Source organism: Balaenoptera physalus, assembly GCF_965194825.1.
Source record: "Balaenoptera physalus genome assembly, chromosome: 3".
Lineage (NCBI taxonomy): Eukaryota > Metazoa > Chordata > Mammalia > Artiodactyla > Balaenopteridae > Balaenoptera > Balaenoptera physalus.
The window spans coordinates 28,553,390-28,576,569 of NC_138890.1; the positions used below are offsets into that span (position 1 = coordinate 28,553,390).

General features: G+C 44.2%; 2 protein-coding genes across 2 annotated transcripts in view; one reads left to right on the forward strand and one right to left on the reverse strand.

Annotated features, from left to right (window-relative positions):
* DOCK2 (dedicator of cytokinesis 2) overlaps positions 1–23,180 on the reverse strand; it is a 425,439-nt gene that overhangs the window by 201,106 nt on the left and 201,153 nt on the right. The gene's annotated exons all lie outside the window — the stretch shown is intronic.
* INSYN2B (inhibitory synaptic factor family member 2B) overlaps positions 1–23,180 on the forward strand; it is a 124,590-nt gene that overhangs the window by 93,863 nt on the left and 7,547 nt on the right. The window contains exons 2-3 of the mRNA XM_082456477.1: positions 6,001–8,261; positions 9,386–9,460. Of these exons, the coding sequence (XP_082312603.1) occupies positions 6,883–8,261; positions 9,386–9,460 (1,454 nt within the window). The 5' untranslated portion in view covers positions 6,001–6,882. The remainder of the gene's footprint in view (positions 1–6,000; positions 8,262–9,385; positions 9,461–23,180) is intronic.

Consider the following 23,180-nt stretch of genomic DNA (forward strand, 5'->3'; position numbering starts at 1 on the left):
AACGGAGCCTTCTCTGAAAAACAGAAACATGATCAAGTACCTCCACTCAAACTCCACCAGTGACTCCCCATTGCCTAAAGCCAGGGTTGGCCTACTACGCCCTACTCCCTAGGCCAAATCTGTTCCATTGGCTGTTTCATAAATGTAAGTTTTACTGGAATACAGACACAGCCATTTGTTGACATAATGTCTATGACTGCTTCCTTGACACAACAGCAGAGTTTGAATAGTTGCAGCAGAAACCTTATGGCCAGTGAAGCTGAAATATTTACTATCTGGCCCTTTACAGAAAAAAAAAAAAAAAAAAAAAAACCCAAAAAACTGCTGACTCCTAGCCCAAAGGACAAAGTTCAAGCCCCATTTGAAATGTAAAGCACCTCTGGAGCACCCGATACAGCAGGATTTGAATAGATGAAGGGAATCAAGTATTCTCCTCCAAGGCATCCCCAACTCTGTACCACTTCCCAGAGACTGATTCCATATGAAGTCGCATTACCAGGTCCCTTCTTAGTGTTATAATAGGGCTTAGGTCTTATTCTTCTTTGCAATCTCCACTATGTTTATCACAGTGCCCAGATCATAACAGGTTCTCAATAAAGTTTAACCAAATTGAATCTGAGTCATAAATAGAACAAGCAGTCTATACTAAGGGACACAGTTCATTCATCACGGAGAACTATTGAAAATATATCATGGATAATATATCATTGAAAGGAAAAGCAAGTTGGAAGTGAATTAATTTATTTGCTCTTAATTAGTTACACAAATATTTATTCCATGCTAACTATAAAACTAGCCCATGCCATAGAAGCTAAGGCAAATGAAAGTAACATGGGAGTATATTCATTCCTTTGACAAGAATTTACCTAACACTTGCTCTGTGTCAAGCTGGGGGTAGGAACCAGGGGCTCGAGTGGGCTGTGAGCACTTTCCTTTCTCAGGAAGCCTGCAGTCTAACTGAGGAGACTGCATGTCATCAGATAATCACTGTACAGGGAGACAAATGTAACACAAACATGGTACACAAACACAGAGGCGGCAGGGAGATGCGCAGAATTCCTGGGAATGCCATCCTTGTATGTTCCCTCCTATAAACTTACCTGTGGTTTACTCTCCCAAGGGAAAGTGGATGGGCCCAGACCGCTCACATGAGATCACAGTCTCCAGTTAGGTTCTATGTGAAAAGCTAACATTGACTGTGCCGATTACTTTATATAGATTATCTCATGTAGTCCTCACAACAACTCTATGTCGTTTCATGAAGGCCAAGTCACTTGTTCCAGGTCAATAGTCAGAAAAGTGGAAGATTCTAGTCCAAATCAATCAGAGCTAAAGCCTATGCACCAAACCCTCCACTGTATAGCCTAAATACATGCCAGAGAGGAGACCTGGGAGTCTTTTCCAGAGAAAGTCTGAAGTTTAAGATCTACAGAGATAGTGCCAAGTACCTACAGAGATAGTACTAATTACCAACTTCTGTACCTATTAAGTTGACACCAATTTCATGAGGAACATCTGATATGGACCAAAGGCATGGTTGGAACATATAAACAGTCGGTTTGTGTCAGTAAGTTAATAATCAAGGGAAGAGAGAATGAAGTATTGCAAATATCAGCAATGACCCCCAGCCACTGCGCATGAAAGGGGTGACTGCAGTCACCTCTAGGAATCAATTCTGGACTCTGGCCAGGATATTCATTAAGCCCCAACTACCAAGGCCCAGGTAACTCCCTATCAACTAATGGCCAGCTGGGAGCGTGTAAGACCTGAGGCCTACAGAAGGTCCTTCCCTTTAGCCAGGTGTCCTCCTCGGGATATGTCTGTGTAGAGGTCAAGGTGGGCATTGCAGGCAAAGGAATTGGAATGTATATATGCAATTTTTTAAAAGTGGAAATGTTTATATTTGCTAAGCTTCCTAGGTCATGTCTAGGACACAAGAATTTCCACTCTTGTGGAAGCTTAATTGTTTAAATTGTCACTTTCCAGTTTTCATTCTTTATCTGTACCAAATGTAGTATAAAACCAATAAACATGGAAAATGCCCAATCTTGAATAAATACCATAGCGAGAATAATGAGATGCAATTTCTCTCCCATTTTATTGGCAATGATGAAAAAATCATCAGAAACTGACCAAACACAGTGACAAAGAAGCCCTCGTGAAAAGACCTTCATATGCAGTAATAGTAGGGTTGCCCATTCGTAGAACTTTCTGGAAGGAAAAGAGGTAATATCAACAAAATGTAAAATGCCTAGGTACCTTAATCCACTAATTCTTCTTCCAAGGAAATAATTAGACAAGTGCTCCAAGGTTCACATAGCAAAACATGTTATTTACAGAATTATTAATAATACCAAATATTTAGAAACAACCTAAATATCCACAAAAGGATATTATTTGAATAGATCATGGTATAACTAGACAACAAAGTGCTATTAGCCTACTTAAAAGGATGGTGTGAATCTATGTGCCAAACTTTCTCCATGTTGTTCAGTAAAAAAAAAAAGTCTTCCTGTAAACCTGCACGCATATGCAATGTGCCTACTATGAATGTGCAAATGTTGCACAGCAGGGTGCCTAGAGTGAACTTCACCAAACCATTGGTACATAGTGGCTCTTTCTGGGTGGTGAGAAATCAAGTGATTTTCCTTTCTTCCTTTCTTTGTTTATCTATACTATTTGAATTTTTACAATGAACATGTAATAATTTAAAAATAGAAAACTGTTTTCAAAGATCAAAAGAAAACCTGTCAAGGATATACACATTTTCTGGAGAAAAAGCAGGGTGAAAACCAGAATAATGGCTGACTTTCAGAAGGAAAATGTGGAGTGACTTTGAAACCTGCCTAACAGCCTGACAAGATTAGTCCTTTCCTAGTTCTGGAGAAGGCAGGAAATCCCAGTGGTTAGGAGCTTATGCTCCAGGGTCAGTCCTTGGGTTCAGCGGGTAAGTGACTTGTGACAAATTACTTAAGCTTCTGTGCCTCAGTTTCCTCATTTACAAAATGTGTGACTGACAGCACCTGCCTCTAAGACTGTCATGAAGATTAAGGACAAGAGTAAATGAACACCTAGGACAATGCCTGGCACATAATCAATGTTCACTAGATATTAGCTCTTATGAAAACCAGCTTCAGGCAATCGTAGTCTAAGTGAGTTAACGTTCCCAGAATGAAGCACTAATGAACAGTTAAGGAGAGGGAGAAGGTAGAGGACAATTAAGCAAAGAAATCCACACGAGTAGACATATAAATATCTAGGCTCTGCAGCACAAGGGTTAAAGATATGGGTTGTGTGGTTTTAGACATGTGACTTAACCTAGTAAGTTTTAATTGCTCATTCTGCAAAAGGGGGGTCATGTACAAAAGGCCATTTTAAGGATTAAATGCCAAGTGCTAACACAGTGCATGGTAATAACAAGTTTTTAATACATATTTGCTAATCTTAATAAAAATAATTATTGTTGACTGTGAGATTAGGTAGTGGGCTCCCTGTCACTACAGGTATCCAGGCAGGCTTACTTATTACAGGAAGAAGATGATGGAGAGAGGACTTAGTCTTGGAAGAGGGGGATGAACTACTGGATTCTTCCAGATTTAAAAATTCTGCTGCTGTTGAAACACAAAACTGGAGTTTTTAAAATGGAGTTTTAAACTCCATTTAAAAATGGAGTTGTTTGGGATTGTTGTGTAGAGTGACCGGGGAGCCCTTCACCAACAGCGCCATCTCCCCAGAGTTACAGGGTGATGCAGCTCATAGGCCAGCCCTGCTTTTCAGACAGGTGAGGTAAGTGTTCCCCTAGATTGCCCATTCTCTGTACCAGGAGTGGCTCTACCTGCTCTAGAAAAGCTGCAGATAGCAGCTCTACATGCTCTCCTGCATTCACAAAAAGGAAAGCTAATTGCGTGGTGACAACAGTATTAACAGCAACAGCAAGCCCACACTGATCACTTACTGTGTCCTGAGCTCTGCGCTGAGGGCTTTGCATGCATTGTCTTATTACTTCCCCCAACAGACCCATGCATATGTAGTGTCTATGCTATGTGTGTCATCCCCATTTTACAGATGAAAACAATGAGGCTTGGAGGGAATAAGTACTGTCAAAAACCCTTCAGCCACTAAGGGACAGGGGTTTGAACCCAGAATGTGAGGAGTAGTTGCAGGACCTCATGATAAGTTGACAACTCATTAGCATTAGATGAATCCTTTCCTCTTTTAGGACCTGCTACTACCTGTGCCAGCCCCACTGGGTCAGGTGGCCCTTCTCAAGGTAGCTGGGAGCTGGGAAAGCTGAAATTGCCATTGGCATTATCTAGTAATTCCTGGGGAGAGCAGAACACTGAGAAACAAGGCTTAAGCTGCACCCACAGAACAGCACCCCAAGCAGCAGGATGAAGAACATCTTGGGAGCAAAGCACCCGTGCTTAGAGAAGCCAGAGGTTTCGACCTTAATGATAAGGCCAAGTGCCACACACAGAATACTCCCTCAAAGACATCCAAATACTTGTGGACTATTTTATCACTTTCATTTTCTTTTAATATCCTTTTGTCAACTCAAGCAGGCTTCAAACTTGCCTCATTCCATTTCTGTGGGCTCCCTCAGACTAGCAGCAAACAGGTTCACTTTGCCATGGCAAGGCCAGGGCACAATCCCCTGCATCTCTCCAGACTTGCACAGGTCCTCAAACTCTGTACTCAAATCACTAACACCATCTGCCCCGAATACCAGGAAGATCCCAAGGGGACAAAGTCATAACCTCATGGGCAAGAACATGGACTTGGGAGTCATAGACTCCTGGGTTCATGTCTCAGCTCCTCCACTGGGTACTTATCCTCTCTGAGCCTCAGTTTCCTCATCAGTCCAATGGGGATCATAATACCTCATAGTTTTGTTCTAAGGATTAATGAGATAACGTAATATTGGGAAAGCAGTGGAGCATAGAGGCTGAGAGCACAGGCTCTGGTGCCAGATTGTTTAAGGTCAGACGCTGGCTCTATCACTAACTGTATGTCCTTGGGCCTCAGCATATTCAACTGTAATATGGGGATAATAAGAGTATCCACCTCTATAGGGCAGGGAATGAATGAGTTATGGCTTGGAAAGTGCTTAGAACAGCACCTGGTGCATTGGTGACTACTTGGTAAATGAGAGTTGTTATGATGAATGCAAGTAAAGCCCACACCACGGTAAAGATAAGTGTTCAATAAATGGTAACTGTTATTATTACAAGGTACACTTTGCACGGAGAATTTTATGCACATTTATCTCCTAGAAAGCAATTAAAAAATGAAGACGTTAGGGGAAAATCTTGTCCTCTAGCAAATGTTTCAGTCCTAGCAGAGAGAATCCACCATCCTGTTGCCCTGGCAAGATACCTTAGGATCCCCATCCACCATTCCCAGGCTCTCCTTTGCTTTATTCAGCCATCCTCTCTTTCAGTAAATACTCATTAAGCACCCACAGAGAGCCTAAAGGAGGAATGGAAATACCTAAGCTGTAAAAAAAAAAATGGCTCCAGCTCCTGCCACCCTGGAGCTTACAGAGTAGTAGGGGAGATACACATTAAATAAATACATACACAATACACAAATGATTATTAAGGAACAGTTACAATTTGTGTTAGGAAGAATGTGGTGAAAAGGTATAATGGGGGTCCTGATATGATGTGGCATCAGAGGTGTATGTGAGGGAGGAGTCATTAGAAAACTTTCGGGAGGAAGTGCCATTTAAGCTGGGATTTCGTGGATGAATAGGAGTTGGCTGGGGGGTGCCTGGGAGTGGAAGGAGGAAGCGATCCAGGCAGACAGGCATTTTGTTCCGAGGCCCTGTAGCCACAAGGTGGCTGGCTAACTAGGCGAAAAGACACAAAGGTAGTAAGTTGACTTACCCCCAGACCATCCACTATCAAAAGCCCTCAGCTGGGAGGTTGGAATTTGGAGAGAAACCCAGGCCCCCAGGAACTGTGTTCTCAGTTGCATCTGTTATCTCTTCCCTTTCAGACTCTCCTTGCCTGGTGGCAAAGACTGCCAGGTCCCAGACCCTGACCCCGAGGCCAAGCGAACAAAGGTTTTGGCTCAAATACCCAGAAGTTGCAGATGTGGCTCACTTTTCCGACATGTGAACTTCAGCCAAGACACCACGACAGGGGCTCTGCCCTCTGAATGCCCTCGGATGCCTCAATCCTGTCCCCATCACACCCCACTGGGGTTTTGTGAGGCTATTTAGGCAGATAAGTTTCCCTCACTGAAGAAAAGGGAAACAGCATGAAAGAAAACAATGGCCCCAAACGAAGAATATGTGATTGACGTAAATGGGGATTTTCCCTTAGGAGCATCACGTATCATCAAAGAAGCCAAGCCCCAGGTCATTTATTTCTCTGCCTGTTTACATGAAATGGAAAGATGTGTTTAAGTTTCCTGTAGTTTTACACTGCAAATTGACGCTCCCGGAAAGGAAGCCGTATGTTCCAGACGTAGCAGGTTTCTTTTGGAATTCACATGTTGGCAGTCTGGCGCTATCCCCTAAATGGTACTTTCATTGTCTTTTTGTTCAAGACAGCAAGCTTCTTCCAGGATCAGAACCGCCTGCCAGCCTCCCTTGATAAACAGCCCACCAGCTCTCGTGGTAGATCAGGTTTAATAATTAGCCTAACTCCTTGTTTACCTAAGTGGCAATTACCACTGTGATGGAATAATATTTTAACTGCAGGGGAAGCATTACGGAGAGCCCCCAAGTAAAACCTACTGGCTGGGCATGGCCAACAGAACTGCCCATACTCAGAGGAGAGGACCACTCCATCTCAGCTGGCAGATCTCTGTGTCTGAGATGCTGTCATTAGATGCTGCTCCAAAGACCTAAGGAAATGTGCCCAGGAGAAGTGTATGGTCCCAATCCTTTCAACTGAGGGAGGCTCAATGGCCCAGCAAAGTATGAAAGTGAGGCCTGTGCTTCTGAAGCGTAACAGTCTAGAGTCGGTGGAGCTTGTGAAGCAACCTCACCACCGCAGGAGCAAATCTCAGCAGGTACGATTTAAGGAAGATGGCACCAGTAAGACTCCACCTGCCCTAGCTGAGGTTGACATCCAAACTTCTGAGGACCCGGCTGTAATGGGCAAGACTCAGGCCTCCGGGCACCATCACCTCCCCACCTACTCACTCTCCTTCCCCAGGTCCCAGCAGGCAGGGGGCTTTCGGCACATCGCCATCCAAACCTCCCCCAGTCTCAGGAAGCATTTCCCAGTTTTCAAAAGGAAGAGACTCACAGCTAGCAAGTCCCTGGTGGAAATGCAGACAGCATCCCAAAGTGCCATCCAGGTGAACGGCAATCTCTCTGAACAGGACATTGTGTCCTCTGACCTTGCCTACTTAAGGCTGGCTCGGCATCTTGAAGATGGGCCTCAAAGGGTCAAGGTGTCCCACCCATTTCTCCCTAGAATGTCCAAGGTGCAAAGCAATGGGCCTGTGAGCATATGCTTGGAAGCAGGGACATGGAGGGCCTCAGAGAAAGCAACAGCTGCCATTCAGGTCCCAGATGATATTTATCACAGCCCTACCTGGGCAGGTAGAGAGTCCACTTTCAGCCCAGACAGGTCTGCTGAGATTAGCAACTCCATACCCACTTTGGTTGACATGCATCCAGGTGATGGGAGAAGAGTGCCACCATCAGATTCAGAAAGACCCCTCTCCTGCTTAAATGCCACCAGCGGTGCCAACCACATGCCCAACACAGGGAAACTTAAACCTGAAATGCTTTTGCCCAAAGATAATTCTGATGACAAAGACCTTGGCCCATTGTCATCTCAGTCAAAGAAAACGTGTGTTCCCTCACATCCACGGACTCACAGCTCCCCTTCGCCAGGCTCCCACAGCCAGCCAGCCCAGCCAGGGGGAGCTTCAGATTGTGCTTCATCAAGTAACAATCACCAGGATCTGCAGTCACTCAAAACTAACAGTGAGTCAAAATCTGCCCCTGTGTGTCAGGAGCAGACGGCAAAGAACCCCTTCCAGTCACACATCCCAGCATTTCAAAACTGTCCAGAAAGCGATCACCTCCCATCCTCTCTTCCAAGGAGGGAGACCAAACAGCAGGGCACCACGAAGATGGGTGCGCTTAATCCAATTCACCTGGCACAGGGTGAGTTCTGCGACCTCCAGGGCAGGCTGCAATCCGTGGAGGAATCTCTGCACTCAAACCAAGAGAAAATTAAAGTCCTTTTGAATGTAATTCAAGACTTGGAGAAAGCTCGAGCTCTCACAGAAGGGTAAGGTGGATTTTTTTAATTGGGTTAAGTCAGTTGCCAGGACAGGGGCAGAGAGAGAGCACTGGTTTCTGTTAGTAAAATGTCTCCAAAATGTTTGGGATTCTGTTGTTTCCCCAAATTGTAAGCAATGGTCCCCCTTTGTTCTGACTGGGTTTCGCTTGGTTGTAGGCTTTGGTGGATTTCCACGGTGATGTGTTTTTGTTTCCAGATGTCAACAGACTGCAGAAAGGGGGCAATGAAGCAATAGAGTCAAAAGTGATTTTTATTAAGATGTGAGTCAAGTTGATACATGATGGGGGAAAATGATAGCATGTAGGTGCTTCCCCCACCCCCATCCTTGAAGCAAGTTACTGCATTTGCACAGTATTTTAGTTATTTATGGGTTTGTCACAGAGGACTTGAGGTGGCCACTAAGCTTACTGTTGACCTTCCCCACCACTGACCACTTTGAAGGCTTGGGGCAGTCCATCATGGACCAGCTAAATGGAAACTGAAATGAGATCACAATTTTGCAAAGAGAAAAAAAGTCACAAAATGCTTTCCTGGGTGACTCAGCATCAGTCTGGGGAGGGGAAGGCAGTTATTTGTTTAGGTGTGGGTTGTTCTTTCCTTGAAACAGTGCTCTCTAAAGACTGAGAAGAAGGAATGGCCAAAGCTAATCAACAAAAGGGTGGGAGAGGGAAGAAGTAATTAACTGGCCTTCGCTGGTATGGATCAGAATCAACATTGCCTTATAAGAGAGAAGCACTGTGATGATACAGAGAGAAATGCACCGAACTAAGGGATCTGGAGTTTTAATCATCTTCCTCTACTCATTCGCAAAGTCTCTCAGTTTCCCCATCTATCACGCGGGGGTAAGAATAACTGGCTCATCTCATAGGGTTATTGTCAGCATGAAGAAAACCCAGATGTCAAAGTGCTTAAGCATTTATAAAAGCACTCTAGAAATGTGAGGTTCTATTAACAGGGGTTTCTTGTTTCTGTGTCTGTAATGGCCATGCAACTTCAGGCTTTGGTACTCATGAGAGGGGCAATGCTGTGCTGCAGGGAATGAGTCTGTAGAATGCGTGCATCCCAGGGGGATTTTGCCCATAGATTTATCTAGCAAATGCTCTATCTTGCAGGCGCAACTTTTATCGAACTGGCCAAGATCTCAACAACTGCAGTACCTGCCAGAACACAGCGTGCATCATATACAGGTACCTGGCCACAACCGAGGCCTTCTCTGTAGAGCACAGAAGTTGCAGGGCCCACAGAACATTCTTGTAAGCTCTCTTAGGCACAGAAATTCAAGAGAGGGGCAAAGACAGGAGGCCTTTGAATACCTGAGACTTAAAAAGCAAGGTGTTTAACTATGAAATGTTAACATCTGGTTCCAAGGCAGGCATTGCTTTGTTTCCTCACAATAAGGTCTATGAGCAAATCCTCTTGAGATCATCATCCCTCCACTTACTGAATACTGAGTACAGGCGCCTTGCCAAGCTGTGCATGCCCGTTTGCGTCTCATTTCACAGTATACCTCGTGAGGTAGGCGTTAATGTCCTCAGAGAAGTTCAGCCATTTGGCTCCACTCACATAAAGCATTTTCGGAGAGCAGAGGGGCTCTCCAACCAAATATTGAGTCTTGGGACTCAAATCCAGATCTTTCTGATCCCAAGCCCTATGATCTTGATTGTTGTACCACACAGCCTCTTCCTCCACAGTAGCTATCACATGCCAACAATTACTATATGTCAAGAACTGTGCTAAGCACTGTGTATTCACTTCTAAGTACATTGTTTCTTTCCAGCAGGGGGTAAGATTGCTGCAATAGAGTGAATTTTTATAAGTAATAGAAGGGAAACAGCATACAGTTGTAAGAGCACTAAACTTGGAGTCAAAATCCCCAAGTCTATGCCTGCTTACTTGTCTGGAGCTCAGTTTCCTCATCTGTAGAGTAGGAACAATTATCCCTCTTGAGAGTTGCCATTAGGAACAAATGAGAAAATATATCTGAATGCCTTTTGTAACAGTCAATTTCTGTACAAATCCAAGAGCTTATTCCTGTTATTACTGGAAAAATCAACGCCCCTTTAGCTGGAAGTCTATTTTCGGTGGCACAGTGGAAAAGTGGTCAAAAGCAGTCATTTCAGTTGATGGAATCTAACTTTGTTTAACAAAAGTGTATGGTTTGGTTTTCTCTATTATTTTCTCTCTCTGATGAGAAAGGCAGCTAGGGCCTGAGCAAACTGAAGCCCAACTGGGTTGCCTGTGTCTTCTTTTTAAAATGTCTCATTCCTTCCAGCAGAATCCTGAGATTTCATCTTAGCAAGGGATGGGGGCCTGGTAGTCAGGGGGCCCCTACCCTTAGGTGAGGCCTTGGGCATTTTCTCACTGAACTGTCAACACTTTATACCTAAGAGCCAAAGGACCACAAAGTTTTTTCACCAATAACAATAACAGGAGCTTCAGGACCTCTCACACAAAAAAATGCCCTTTACCCTGGTATGAAATATCCCCTCTTAAAAGGGGGCTCTGGAAAAGGCTTGTGCATTGGAAAGAAAAATTAGGGAGTCTCATCAATTGCTTACCTTTTGCTCCTTCTTCTTTTATATCCCCCATCTTATGCAAATTTCATAATCACCAGGAGGACAAAAATAATTAAATTTTAACAGTCTAGACTGTTAGGGAGGACAAAAACTTTTCCTCATAAACAAAAATAATTATTCTTAACTAACTTCCATTTAAATTTTGAAAAGTCTCTTTTTCAGCAGCCAGATGATGTATTTTCTATTACCTTCAGATGACTTTTTATTTAGCTTATGTAAGTGAAAAGGACAAATGGTTATTTTCCAATCTACTATGAGTTTCTTGCCCTGGCCTTCGGCAAATCGTTTCTGGCCTCTGAGTTTCCTCATCTGAAAAATGAGGGCCTTTAATTAGATGGTCCCTATGGTCCCTTTCAGTTCTGACATTCTGATGTTCTAGGCTGAGTTAAAAATAGTAATATTTGGCTAAACTACAACCTTCCAACAAGTCTGAGAATGTTTGCATTTTCTAGTACTTACTTCAAATATCCCAAGCAAACATTCTAAATTTACCCCTGCATGGGCTGGCAAACCTTTATCCACACATCCCTTTCCAGTTTTCCAAGAAGAGCAGCCACTGCATGCATCTATCCCTCATTACCATTCAAAGCCAGACTGCTCTCCCAGACAGTATCTATATCGTTGTATCTAAGCCATTGTGAAGGAACAGGCAATTAGTTTGATGAAAGCAAAGAGATCAGAACAACATCTCCATCACAGTAACAGTGGGAAGATGAGAGTTGTCATTTTTTTTTTTTTTTTAACATTTCAAATGACTTCAAACCCTGTGTGGCATCCTGGAAAGTCAGATCTTGCAAACTAATAAATAAATGATGTGAAATACTCATCCTCAGGCCTTGTTAAGCTGCAGTCTCTCCCCGATGATGGATGGACCGAGTGCACGTCACTGACCATAAAGCACGTGGATGCGTGATGGATTGCCTGCCGTGTCTTCTTCTCTGGAGACGTTGCTGCTAAGTTAGCAATCCATAAGGTTTTCTAAGTGGCCCCATCAGCCGAAGCCTATGGCTATGCTACTTGCTTCCATCAAGACACGTGGGGTCACTGGTTCTACCCGACTCGTTCTCTCTGCTCCAAGAGGAGTCTTCTGCCCACCCGCTCCTCAAAGCCTCACTGGCATTCTTCTTACCATGGATCACCTTGATAGATCCTACCTCACCAAGGAGAACAGCACCAAAACTGATGCCCAAAGAGTCCATGTATTCTCAGGAGTACACCAGGAAGAACGAACTCCTTGGAGTTCTGACTGCTGTGGGCTCCAAGGGAAGGGTGTGGGGATTGGCTCTATGACTCAAGCTGGTTCCAGGCTGTTTAGACCCCAAACACTCTTCTCACCTCTCCTGAGCATTAATCCTAGGACAAGCTACTCAAAGGGTTTCTGCATGCCTCCTGCGGAACCTAAGATCATTTCAATTCTTCTGATTTACCCAGAGGGAAAAATCTGAGTTTGGTGCTAGAATGTCTTCAAAACCTTTCTAATGCTTACTTATCACACTTCTTTGCCAAGAGTGAGCATGTCTCATGTTCATAGCCACGGGCAAGCAACAGTACGCAGCCAGAGCATAATCATTCCTAATTCTTTATGGAAGATTTTAATTTTTAAAACTAGTCCCCTTACCTACTCACTGTTATGCAGGTCTCCATTTTCAGAAGGTATATTGCCTGTTTTGTACAAATGTTTTTAAGTCTAAAAAGTGAGTTGATCTAGAGAGAAAAAAATTATTGTGCATGTGGTATGGGGAGTTTCACAAAAACCATGAAGGTGGTGAATGAATGACTGCAGTTTTGGAAACTGTGCCTTAAGGAATCAGCTCTCTTTCCTCTTCTCAAGGACATGCGGTCTCTCCAAGCCATATCACTCCTCCTTCCCTCACCCCATTCTCTGCTCCTCCAGCCACATCTGCCTGCACTTCATCTTCACGTTCACTCTAAAAATAACCACAGAACCTCTTTGGAGGTCTTTGACTACACCAATCATGCATTTATTTTATGGATGTAGCTCCCAGGAAAAAAAAATCTGCCTGGTTTACGCTGTAAAATGCCTCAAATGTTTCAAGGGAAAAGAATGGGAAGTCTTTCTCAGAAAAAAAAAAAAATTTCTTCTATCATCCAAGTGTGTTTCTTAGAAAATGGAAATAAAGTGCAAGCAGCAAACTTAGCATTTTCAATGGGCGAAGGGAGAGGCTGGCCATGTAAGAGTTGAAAGGTGCTAGAGAGAACAACAGAAGAGCACTCGTTTGCTCAGGGGTCTATCTGGACAGGCTGTCTCCTCTTCTCATCCTTAGCCTCTGTTCATGACTTCAACTGCACTCATGGATTTTAATTTTAATTTCTGTGACATCAGCTTCCCCTATCTTTTTTATGAGTTCTCTCTCTCTCTCTCTCTCTCTCTCTCTATATATATATATATATATATACTACCTACAGATCTTTCCATTTCTCTCTTGATATCTCAAAGGTACCTCAAATTCTCGAATTCACCATATACCAAAACACACTTCTTACTTTCCTCCACACAATTCTTTTCCTGTATTTCTCATTTTGCTCAACACTGTTAACCGCAGTTCCATAAAGAAACTACAGTCCCCACAGTGCCTCGCTCCTCGCCTTTACAACACACATCAAATTGGCTACTGATTCTACCCTCTGTCTCTGGTCCATAAAGGCTCTCATCATTGGTCACTTAAACGCTAGCTGGCCTTTTTGCCGTAGGTACCTTTTGCCCTGTCCCAAGTAATCCTCCACACAGATTGCTAAATTACCTGAAAAGTAGAATCTGATCTTGTCACTCCCCTGCTAAACAATTTTGTCCCAGTTCCTGTTGTTTCCTTTAGTTAATTTTTCAAAGCCCTTTGAACATGATACTAACCTTCTTACCTGCTGGGTCTCCTATTTCTCCCCAGCCACAGGGAACTACTCAGCTGGCTTCATATACTGTGTGTTCTCTCATGCATGTTTCCTTATTTCCTGAAATGCCTTTTCTGCCCTGCTTTGTCTGGAAATCTCCTAGTCTTGCAGCTTAAAAGTCAGTTCCTCTGAATAGCCTTACACTCCTTCCCAAGAAGGACCCCCTTGGCACACACATTCCTTGGCTATACCATTTATCCTATTGCATTGTAACGCAGTGTTTATGAGTTTCTTTCCTTCAGCAGATGGCTAGTATCTCAAAGTCGTGGGCCAGTGTCTAATACATAGTTGGTGCTCAATAGAATCTTGTCAAGGAAGGGAATGGCTATACTGACTAGGGGAGGAATGAAAAACAGTGGTGGGCTTGAGACAGCTATTCAGATGCCCCAAAGTCAAGTCAGTGTGACTATCTGTGTGTGCCCCTACCCTTGGGTGGGGAAACGGAAGGCCTTAATTAATCAAATGTTCTTACTAGGGAAGGAAGGCTTCTGTGCAGCAGGTCCTCAGAAGATCTTTTGGAACTAAATCAAACGACTGTATGTGGTACATGGACTGTCAATTTTCAAACACCTGGAACACTACAAGATGAAACCTAATCAAATCTTCCTTTGATGACTCAGAAAGCTTGTTGCAATCTCACAGGACATTGAGATCCTCGTTCATCATGGCCATCCAACATTATTGGCCAGTACTTCTGTACTGGCTGTGGTAGGAAAGGTGGTTTGATTTGTGGAAAACTGAAAACTCCCTCCAGGCTAAAATATCTCCCTTCTACGGTGGCTGAACTGCACCAATGATCTCTATGGAAGAGGGAATTAAGGCATTAGATCGGCAGGTTCTCTTGGTAAAGCATCAAAACCCAGTGTAGTAGGCAGAATAATGTCCACAAAAGATGCCCACATTCTAATTCCTGGACCCTGTGAATATGTTACCTTACTTGGTAAAAGGGACACTGCAGGTGTGATTAAGTAAGGATCTTAGGACGAGGTAAGTGGCCTGGATTGTCCAGGGGAGCGTAACATAATCATAAGGATCCTTACAAGGGAAAGATGAAGGCAGGAGAGGCAGAGTCAGAGAAGATGTGACAACAGAAGCAGAGGTAGAAGTGATGTGGTCACAAGCTAAAGAAGGTAGGCAGCCTCTAAAAGCTTGAAAAGGCAAGGGACACATTCTCTCCTCGAACCTCCAGAAGGAACACAGTTCTACTGACACCTTGATTTACAGTTCTGGAGGACTTCTGATCTCTGGACTCTTAAGAGTAAAATCTGTCTTGTTTTAAACCACTAAATCTGTGGTAATTTGTTTCAGCAGTAATAGGAAACGAATACGCCTGGATTAAACCCTTATAATTCGTAAACTACTCACATCTAATTGGAGGTCTGTTAATTTGACTGTGATGATCTTTGCAACTATGACAGCTAGGGGAAGACAGAGATCTGTTGGGATGAAGATGAGGGAAAAGAAATAAGAAGAGAGCTACCACTTATTGTGTCTATTATTACTGGTCATTATAAATGCCTTTTACTTTCGTATCTAATCCCCACAACCATGTGAGATAGATAAAAATACTCCCATTTTACAGGTGAGATAACTGAGGTTCAGGGACTTGCACACTATTCAGATTAGACAATTGAGACTGAGAGAGAGAGAGGCACTTGCACAATTATTCTGAAACTAATAAGTGGCAATGTCAAGATTGGAACTTAGTCCTCCCTTCCTGTTGGCCAGATTCTACAGCATGCTGCCTTCAGAGGACAGACCTGCTTGAGGGGGTATCAGGGCTCAGCGGAATGCTGTATGGCTGAGTTCTCATAATCCAAGGGCATCGTGAGGGTTTGTGTTTAAGATGCAGGACCTAAATAGTGTTCTCAAAATGTGATCCTGGGCCATCTGCATCAGAGTCTCCTGGGTATCTGTGAATACTGGTTGCTGGCCTTCACTCCCCAAACCTGCTGGATCAGAGGGGTGGGGTGGAGGATGGGAATCTACAGTTACAGCCAGTTTCCTGGGAAAGCCTGATCCCAGTGAAGCTTGAGAAACATTCAACTAGGTAAAATTAGGGTCTTGAAAGGAGGAGGTTTCTGGTTGATTTATTAGAAACTTTTGTGACATAGAAAGCTCGTGCTAATAAAATAGCCCAGAAAGTAGCTTTTGTTTTAAACGCAACATTGGACAGATGATTTACCTTTCTGCTTGGCTTCAATTACAGGTTTAGGTGGTCAGGTACAGACCTAACTAGGGGGAACAGGTGAGAGTGGAGGCAAGGGAAAGGGAAGGGAAGAGGATTGGGGTGGGGGGGGCGCTTCCTCATAGACTAAGGGTATTTTTGATGCCTCCTATTTCCAATGATAAGAGAAAATGAGCTTCTGCCAGTCCACGTGGGCGCCCAGGCTTTCATTATGCATTACTTAGGGGATTCATTTGTAGCCTCTCCTCCCTCCCACATTTCCCAGCTCCTTGGTCCTCATCTGAGATCAGGAATGGAATGGCAATCCCTGCTGACCTTCCTCCTCCAATTAAGGTTCAGACCAGTTAGAGCCCAATTCTGCTCCCAGGCCAAGGGCCCAAATGCTAGGAACTGCCCTCTGGTGCATCCTGGACACCTGACAGGGTGGCCATGCAAAGTGCTGCCCAGGACCGCCCACCCCGCTTCAGGAGAGGGTGTGGTCACCACAGGCTCCAGAACCAGGGAATATGCGTGAAGCTGAACACCAGAATCCTCCACCACTTTCCTCTCATTTCCTCAAACTCCACAGACCATAGACTGCTTTTTTATCATTATTGATTCCTCCACTGTTACAACTCCTCTGAGCCAGACAGAGAAGAAGTTAAGGATATGCAAAAGGAGATTTGCTGCAAGTGCCGTCCTTTGTACCCGGCGACCAGCATCCCTGTTCTTGATGTCGCCCCCTCATTGTTTTAATATTCGGAACTTCTCATAAGGAGTCTCTCTGGAACACAGACCAAAGCTGTACGGCTGTGTGCCCTGTCGGAGAAAAGCCAGGCCTTCGTCTAACCAAGGAAAGCAATGTGAGTTACCTGGGGTCATGCAGTCAGAGGCGCTGAGAGCCTTCTAGAGTTTCCTTCCATGGTTAAGTCATTTGGCCACTGGGTCTTGGTCTTGCCTGCCACTTAAAGCTATTACTTAACCAGAGAAAAAGGCATTTTACTCGAAATGCAATATGCACCCAGGCTTGTGAATTCAGCAACCAACTTTCCACGTAAATTATTTAGTATGTTCCTTTTGTTTGCTTAAGATGCCCTCCCAGCGTGGAGCCAAGAGAACTGTCAGAGCCTCGTCTTCCAGCCACGGTCCTCTCTCTGGCCAGCAATGAATTCCACAGTGAGGAGTAATTATAAAGCACACAGCATGTCTGTTCTTTATAGTAATCACAGATGCCTTTGCAGCTCTCATCCCACTGTAGTACGGACTGAGCAGCATTCATTGCAAATGCAGGAACGTGAATGTTAATAGCAATACGACCCAGCATCCCCCAAACAACTACCACCAAACATAGCTCAAGCTCTCTTTTGGAAACAGACATAAAGTTTGGGGTACATGTGGAAACCTCTCTGAGCCTCGACAGTTTGATCCCCAAGATATTTGCCATTAGTCCCTGTTTCTCTCAGTATGTTTATCCCTTTCTTCTTTTCCCTAGAGTGTAAGTGGAAAGAAGTAGGATTTACAGCATCAGCAATTTATCTGCAATAAAAATGAAACCTATTTTAATGCATTAATAGCTAAAGAGGCTGAAACATGCCATAAATATAAAATCAAGAAAATTGAGAGTTTCACAGGAGTAACAAATGGATGGCTGCTGGCATGAGGGCCACAGCTGACCACAGAATGACCCAATCTTTATTTCTCTGTCAAGTTAATGCAACAATCATTACCATTTGTTGAACCAGGCACTGTGCCAGGCATTTTGCTAAACACTGTACATGTATCATCTCTTTTCAGACTCCGCAAAACCCTAAAATATGGGTGTGGTTATTATTCCCGTTTTTACAGATGAGGAAACTGAGACTCAGAGAAGCTATGTGACTTGTCCAAGATCCAACAGAGCTAGGGCTTAAACCCGTCCTGCTTTTAGGAGACTTTCTTGTCCCTTTCCCTCTTACTTTCTGACCTTGCACAATCAGTGAATATTTGTGTTGACGTTCTCTGAGATGACCTTCTCTTTCTAAGGACTTAATGTGAAGACATTCTCAACACAGAGCCACAGAACCCAGAGCGCAGACCTCGCTCACAGATAGCAATCAGCAGTGAGGTTTCTGCAGCGTGGCTCTGCTTATTTATGTGCCTAGAAGAGAACGTGCAACTCTCTGAGGACTTGTCAGCAGACAGCTGCCCAAGAAGGGGTGCACTTGCCAGCTTGACATGGCTGTGAGTTGTGAAGCTTAAAATTGTACCCTATAAATAATGAGCAAACTGGTCATTCGGAGAAAGTTTTAGGAACAATATCCCTTCCAGACTGGGGAAAAACACTAACTAAGGTTCCTGCTTTCCCAGACTGTGATTTTTCCCCAGAGACACTTTCCAAAGTGGTGTGATTTATTCAAGTAGACAGGGACCCAACTACCCGTGCTGATTCCATTGATTCTTACAGCTAATTCTTCTAAAGCAAAAGTTGCTGGAGGTCAATAAATCTGTATTGCACCTGAGTTCCGTGGCAAGAGGGGCCACAGAAACACTCTAACAGAGACGAAGAGGTGGAGAGGGACTTGGAGGCGGTTCTGTCTTCAGGGAGATGCCATGGATCATTAGTTTCTAAGCCAACCTGCTTGGGGTGCGTGGTTTACGACTCATCTCTTGATGAAAGAACAAGACGCGCCTGCTGAGAAGGAAGAGCAAAGGGCCCCTGTGGACCTCAGCAACCTACACCAGACCCAAAATTGCACAGCCCAGATACTACCTTGAGTAAGCTGCCTCCTGTGGGGTGTCTGTCTTCTTTGGTACGCAGCCTTCCTGTCAGAGTGTCCCTGCAATCTGGAAACACTATGGCAGGGTGGGCTGGTCAGCTGGGTCGTGAAGGGTCGTGCATGCAGCCCAGCCCAGGTTGGGTCTGGTTCCACAGCGGGCTGCAAGTTCATTTAGGTGCACTAGGCCTTGGTCACCATCCCCTCCCCTCCCCTCCCCACGCTCATCTGGTGACCAGGATCTCACGCAGATTGAAGACTGCTGTTCTTTCGATGCTGTGTATCTTAGTGTACAAGCATTGGAGCCAGACAATCTAGGCTCAAACCCTGGCTCTGTCACTTATTAGTGTGTGCCCTTGGCAGAATATTCAACCTCCCCTTGCCTTGCCTCAGTTTCCTCATCTGTGAAATGAAGATAATATCTATCTCATGGGGCTCTGAGAATTACATGAGATGTGAGAATTACTAAACTTGTAGTATAGTGTCTGGAACATAGATTTCACTACATAAATGATAGTCATTCTCCTCCCCCCCCCTCCTTCTTCTTCATCATTTAAATTACCATATGCCCTCACCTAACATGACCCAGATACTCTCTTGTTATATCTCTTTCTTCTTAGAGTAAGACCCTGGGAACAGCCAAGCCCTGGGCTAAAACATCTGATCCCTTTTTAGGAAAAAACAGAGGACTAGAGGTCAGGAAAGCAAGCTGAGATTCTGATCATAACTTATGGGGTGACTCTCTTCACCAACTCACTTGTCAGTTAAATGGAGATAACAACCTTCCTAGATTCCTGAGCTATTGTGAAGACAAAATGAAAATGCAGATCTGGAGTGTCTGCAGTCTGAAAGTGCTATATAAAAGTAAGAGGTTTCTATTGTTTGTTTCTATATAAACTTTTATCTCTTTGTGTCTCACCCAACTTCAGTTTGCCCAGCCAAGATGCTGCATCCGGAATCTGTCTCTGTTGTTTGCTTATGTATTTACGCATTTACCTACTTTTTGCTTCTCACTATTTCTTCTTCCAGACAAGCCGTGACTTAGGCTTCTCGCTACTTCCAATTACCTAGAAAAACCTCCTTCTGTTTTTCACCTAGCATGATGGCTGGAGCACTGATCTGTCAGCTAGATTAGTGAGGTGCCCTCAAGAGGGAAACCTGAAAGCTCTCTTCCAGTCTTGGTCTACACACAGCTCACTTTCTAAATGCAAAGTGGCACCATGCACAGACATCTTGGCTGGGAAAGGCTCTAAGGATCCCCAGACAGTGAACTGGGCACTCCTGAACCAGATGTCAGGTATTCCGTGCATCCTCAGAGGGCCAACCTTGCAGACCTTGAATGCTCCAAACTATCTCAATGGCTCCGGGCCTGAATCCTGTATTATAACAATTTCTTGACCACTATTTGCCACTCCCACCCCACCGTGAGCCAGAGCTCTGTACAAACAGCACTCCTCTTCATCCATGTGGATATGAATGGAGAAGATGGTAAGGGTGGGAGGATAGGTAGATTAAGAGGAAGAAGAGAAGGGAAGGTTGGAAAAGTTACTGGTGTTCTACCTTGATACCAAACCCAAGGCAGGCATTCCTTCCCCAGAATCTGCAAACAACCCTCTGCTAAGAGTTTGCTTGAATTCTCTCAAGCAGGCATTTTATTCCCTCTTTCAAGACGTTGCTTAAAGTGCTGTGGGTTGGCTAAGTAAGAAGTTGAGGGGCATCTCCTCTTCTCTACCCAGCCACAAAATGAAAGACAGATGAGAGAGGGCACTGCCCCCTGCCCATTTATAAGGCAGCTGCTACCAAAACAAAATATAGTCCTTCTCCTCCCTTCCAAACGAAACAGTAGTTTGTCAAGTGGATGGATAAGAAAAGTGACTATTTTCCTTTATGTTAATAAATTGCTTTGGCCTAAAAAAACATTAATCAATTTCCTTCCAAAGCACAGATGCTTCTCTGTACTCTGTTATTTGCCTGGCCTTGAAAAGTCACTTTCAATCCTCTTTAAATTGTCAAGACCAATGGGGGCAGTTGCAAGAAGAGGACGGGGACTTCCCTAAGTCCCAATGATTATAATGGAAGCCTGTCATGTTTCCATAGAAACATAAAGAGCATATTCTTCCCTGAATGTACATGGAGGGGAGAGGTGAAAAGTGATGTTTCCAGCAAGGTATACAATTACTGAAGAGTTGAAGGTATGAGTGAGGAGGTGAGGCATTCAGTCCCTAAGATAGGAAGACAAGAGACTTAGTGGAGCGGGTAGAGGCCACATCCTACATGAGGACATTTCCCGTTATTGTGTCCCATCTGCACAACTACCCAGTGAAGTAGCTTTATAACCCCCACTTTCAATTGGGTCTCAGAAAGAGAAGCAACTTACCCAAGGTCACCCAGCCAGTAAGTGGTACAGCCTTGGTTCAAACCCAAGAGTATTCCATTCGAGAGCGATTTCTGTATTGTCTACAATGTGCTTTAAATTGTGAGCTAAGACAGACTTTACCTTCTTTTTTATTTTTTAAATAATTTATTTATTAATTTATTTAATTTTTGGCTGCGTTGGGTCTTTATTGCTGCACACGGGCTTTCTCTAGTTGCGGCAAGTGGGGGCTACTCTTTATTGCAGTGCGCGGGCTTCTCACTGCGGTGGCTTCTCTTGTTGTGGAGCACGGGCTCTAGGCGTACGGGCTTCAGTAGTTGCAGCACGCGGGCTCAGTAGTTGTGGCTCGCGGGCTCTAGAGCCCAGGCTCAGTAGTTGTGGCACACAGGCTTAGTTGCTCCGTGGCATATGGGATCGTCCCAGACCAGGGCTCGAACCCGTGTCTCCTGCAGGCGGATTCTTAACCACTGCGCCACCAGGGAAGTCCCAGACTTTACCTTCTGTCTCCTGGCTCTTCTATCTCCAGGCCTGCCGGTTCTATACACATCTGGACTCACCCAGAGAACTATTTTTTTCTAATTGTTGTTAGGACATTGTTGTGAGTCTTGACAAACTCAGGTGGTTTGTTGTTGTTTGTTTGAATTAAGAAGTCAGAGAAATATCACATATAAGGAGAAGAAGGAGGCTGTTTTGTGTGTATGTTCATATAATTTGGTAGAGGTATATGGATGAAGAGCTAGAAAGTAGGGGTAGTTGAGATACGTACAAGGCAGATTTTTAAAGCAATTGTTAGTTTAATCATCTGTCTCACACGCTGGTAAGCAAGATCCACAAAAGCAGTATCCACATCTGTCTATCTCACTGTGATGTCCCTGTAACTGAGCATAGTATCAGGCCTAGAGCAGGATGGATGATTGGATGTATGGGTGGATGGATGAATGGATGAATGGATGGATGGGTGGATGGGTGGATGGATGAATGGATGGATGGATGGATGGATGGATGGATGAAATTTCCTATACCAGAAAGCTGAGGAAATTCCTAGAATGAGCAAGGGGTACCTACTTTCTTTGGCTCCAGCTGATGCTCTAGGATGAAGGTTATTTTTCTGCCTGGTGAAAGGAGGGCAGGGATATTTCAGGAGCTAGGAGAACTATGAATGTAGATGTTCTCTATCTGTGAAATAGTGTAAGAGAGGGTAAGAATCAGACTTTGCAGCTCACTGCTTTAAATTCCTTCCTTAAAGCAATGAGAGTTTGCTGGAGACAACTCTTCCCCAGCCTCTGAATCCATCTCCTTAAATTTCAGTTGGGGAGAGTGAGTTGCAGGTAGTGGTGACAGAAACCCACCCCAGGCTGAGAGACAAATAGGGGTGCAGCGCTGGGCAGTACATCCTGGAAGTGGGAGCCCCAGTGGATACTTCTGTTCACTGATCTGGCAAATCCTAAGCTTTGGCTAGAAGATCTCTAGTAGCTCTTGATATTGGCTAGCATTTACTAAGGACACAGAGCCACTAGTTACCAGCACCAAGAGGCCAGGGATAATGTCTGTCTGTCTGTCTGTTTACCACTCTGCCCCCAGCACCTAACATAGGGCCTGGAACATGGGAGATACTCAGTAAATTTAGTTTGTTGAATGATTAGCTGAATATCATTCAGTGTTTGTTGGTGCCTAGCTCTGAGCTGAGTGCTGTACAGCATTCTGTTGTTTATACTTCACTGAGATCCTATGAGTAGGTACCGTGCTTATTCTGCAGATAAGGACACTGTAGCTTGAATACGAGAAATGACTTTGCCAAGATCTCCCAGCTAATCAATCGTGGAGCTTTGCCTAGAAAAACACAGCCTGCATTACTACACCCATTATTATAAGTCACCCAGCCAGGAGTAGGTCCCTGTGGAGGAGACCAGGGGGCACAGAAAGTGAAAGGATATAAGTCGAAGAGAAGAAAATCTGGTGGAAGCTTATCAAAAATACAGAAACAAAATAATCAGACACCCATCCCTGATGCTCCTTAAGCATGGTTTATTCAGCCGCTATTACTGTTACTATTATCATCATCAATGTTATTACTACTAATATATTATGTCTTGCTCTTTGCTTTGCTTCTCAACGATGTGTCTTGGAGAG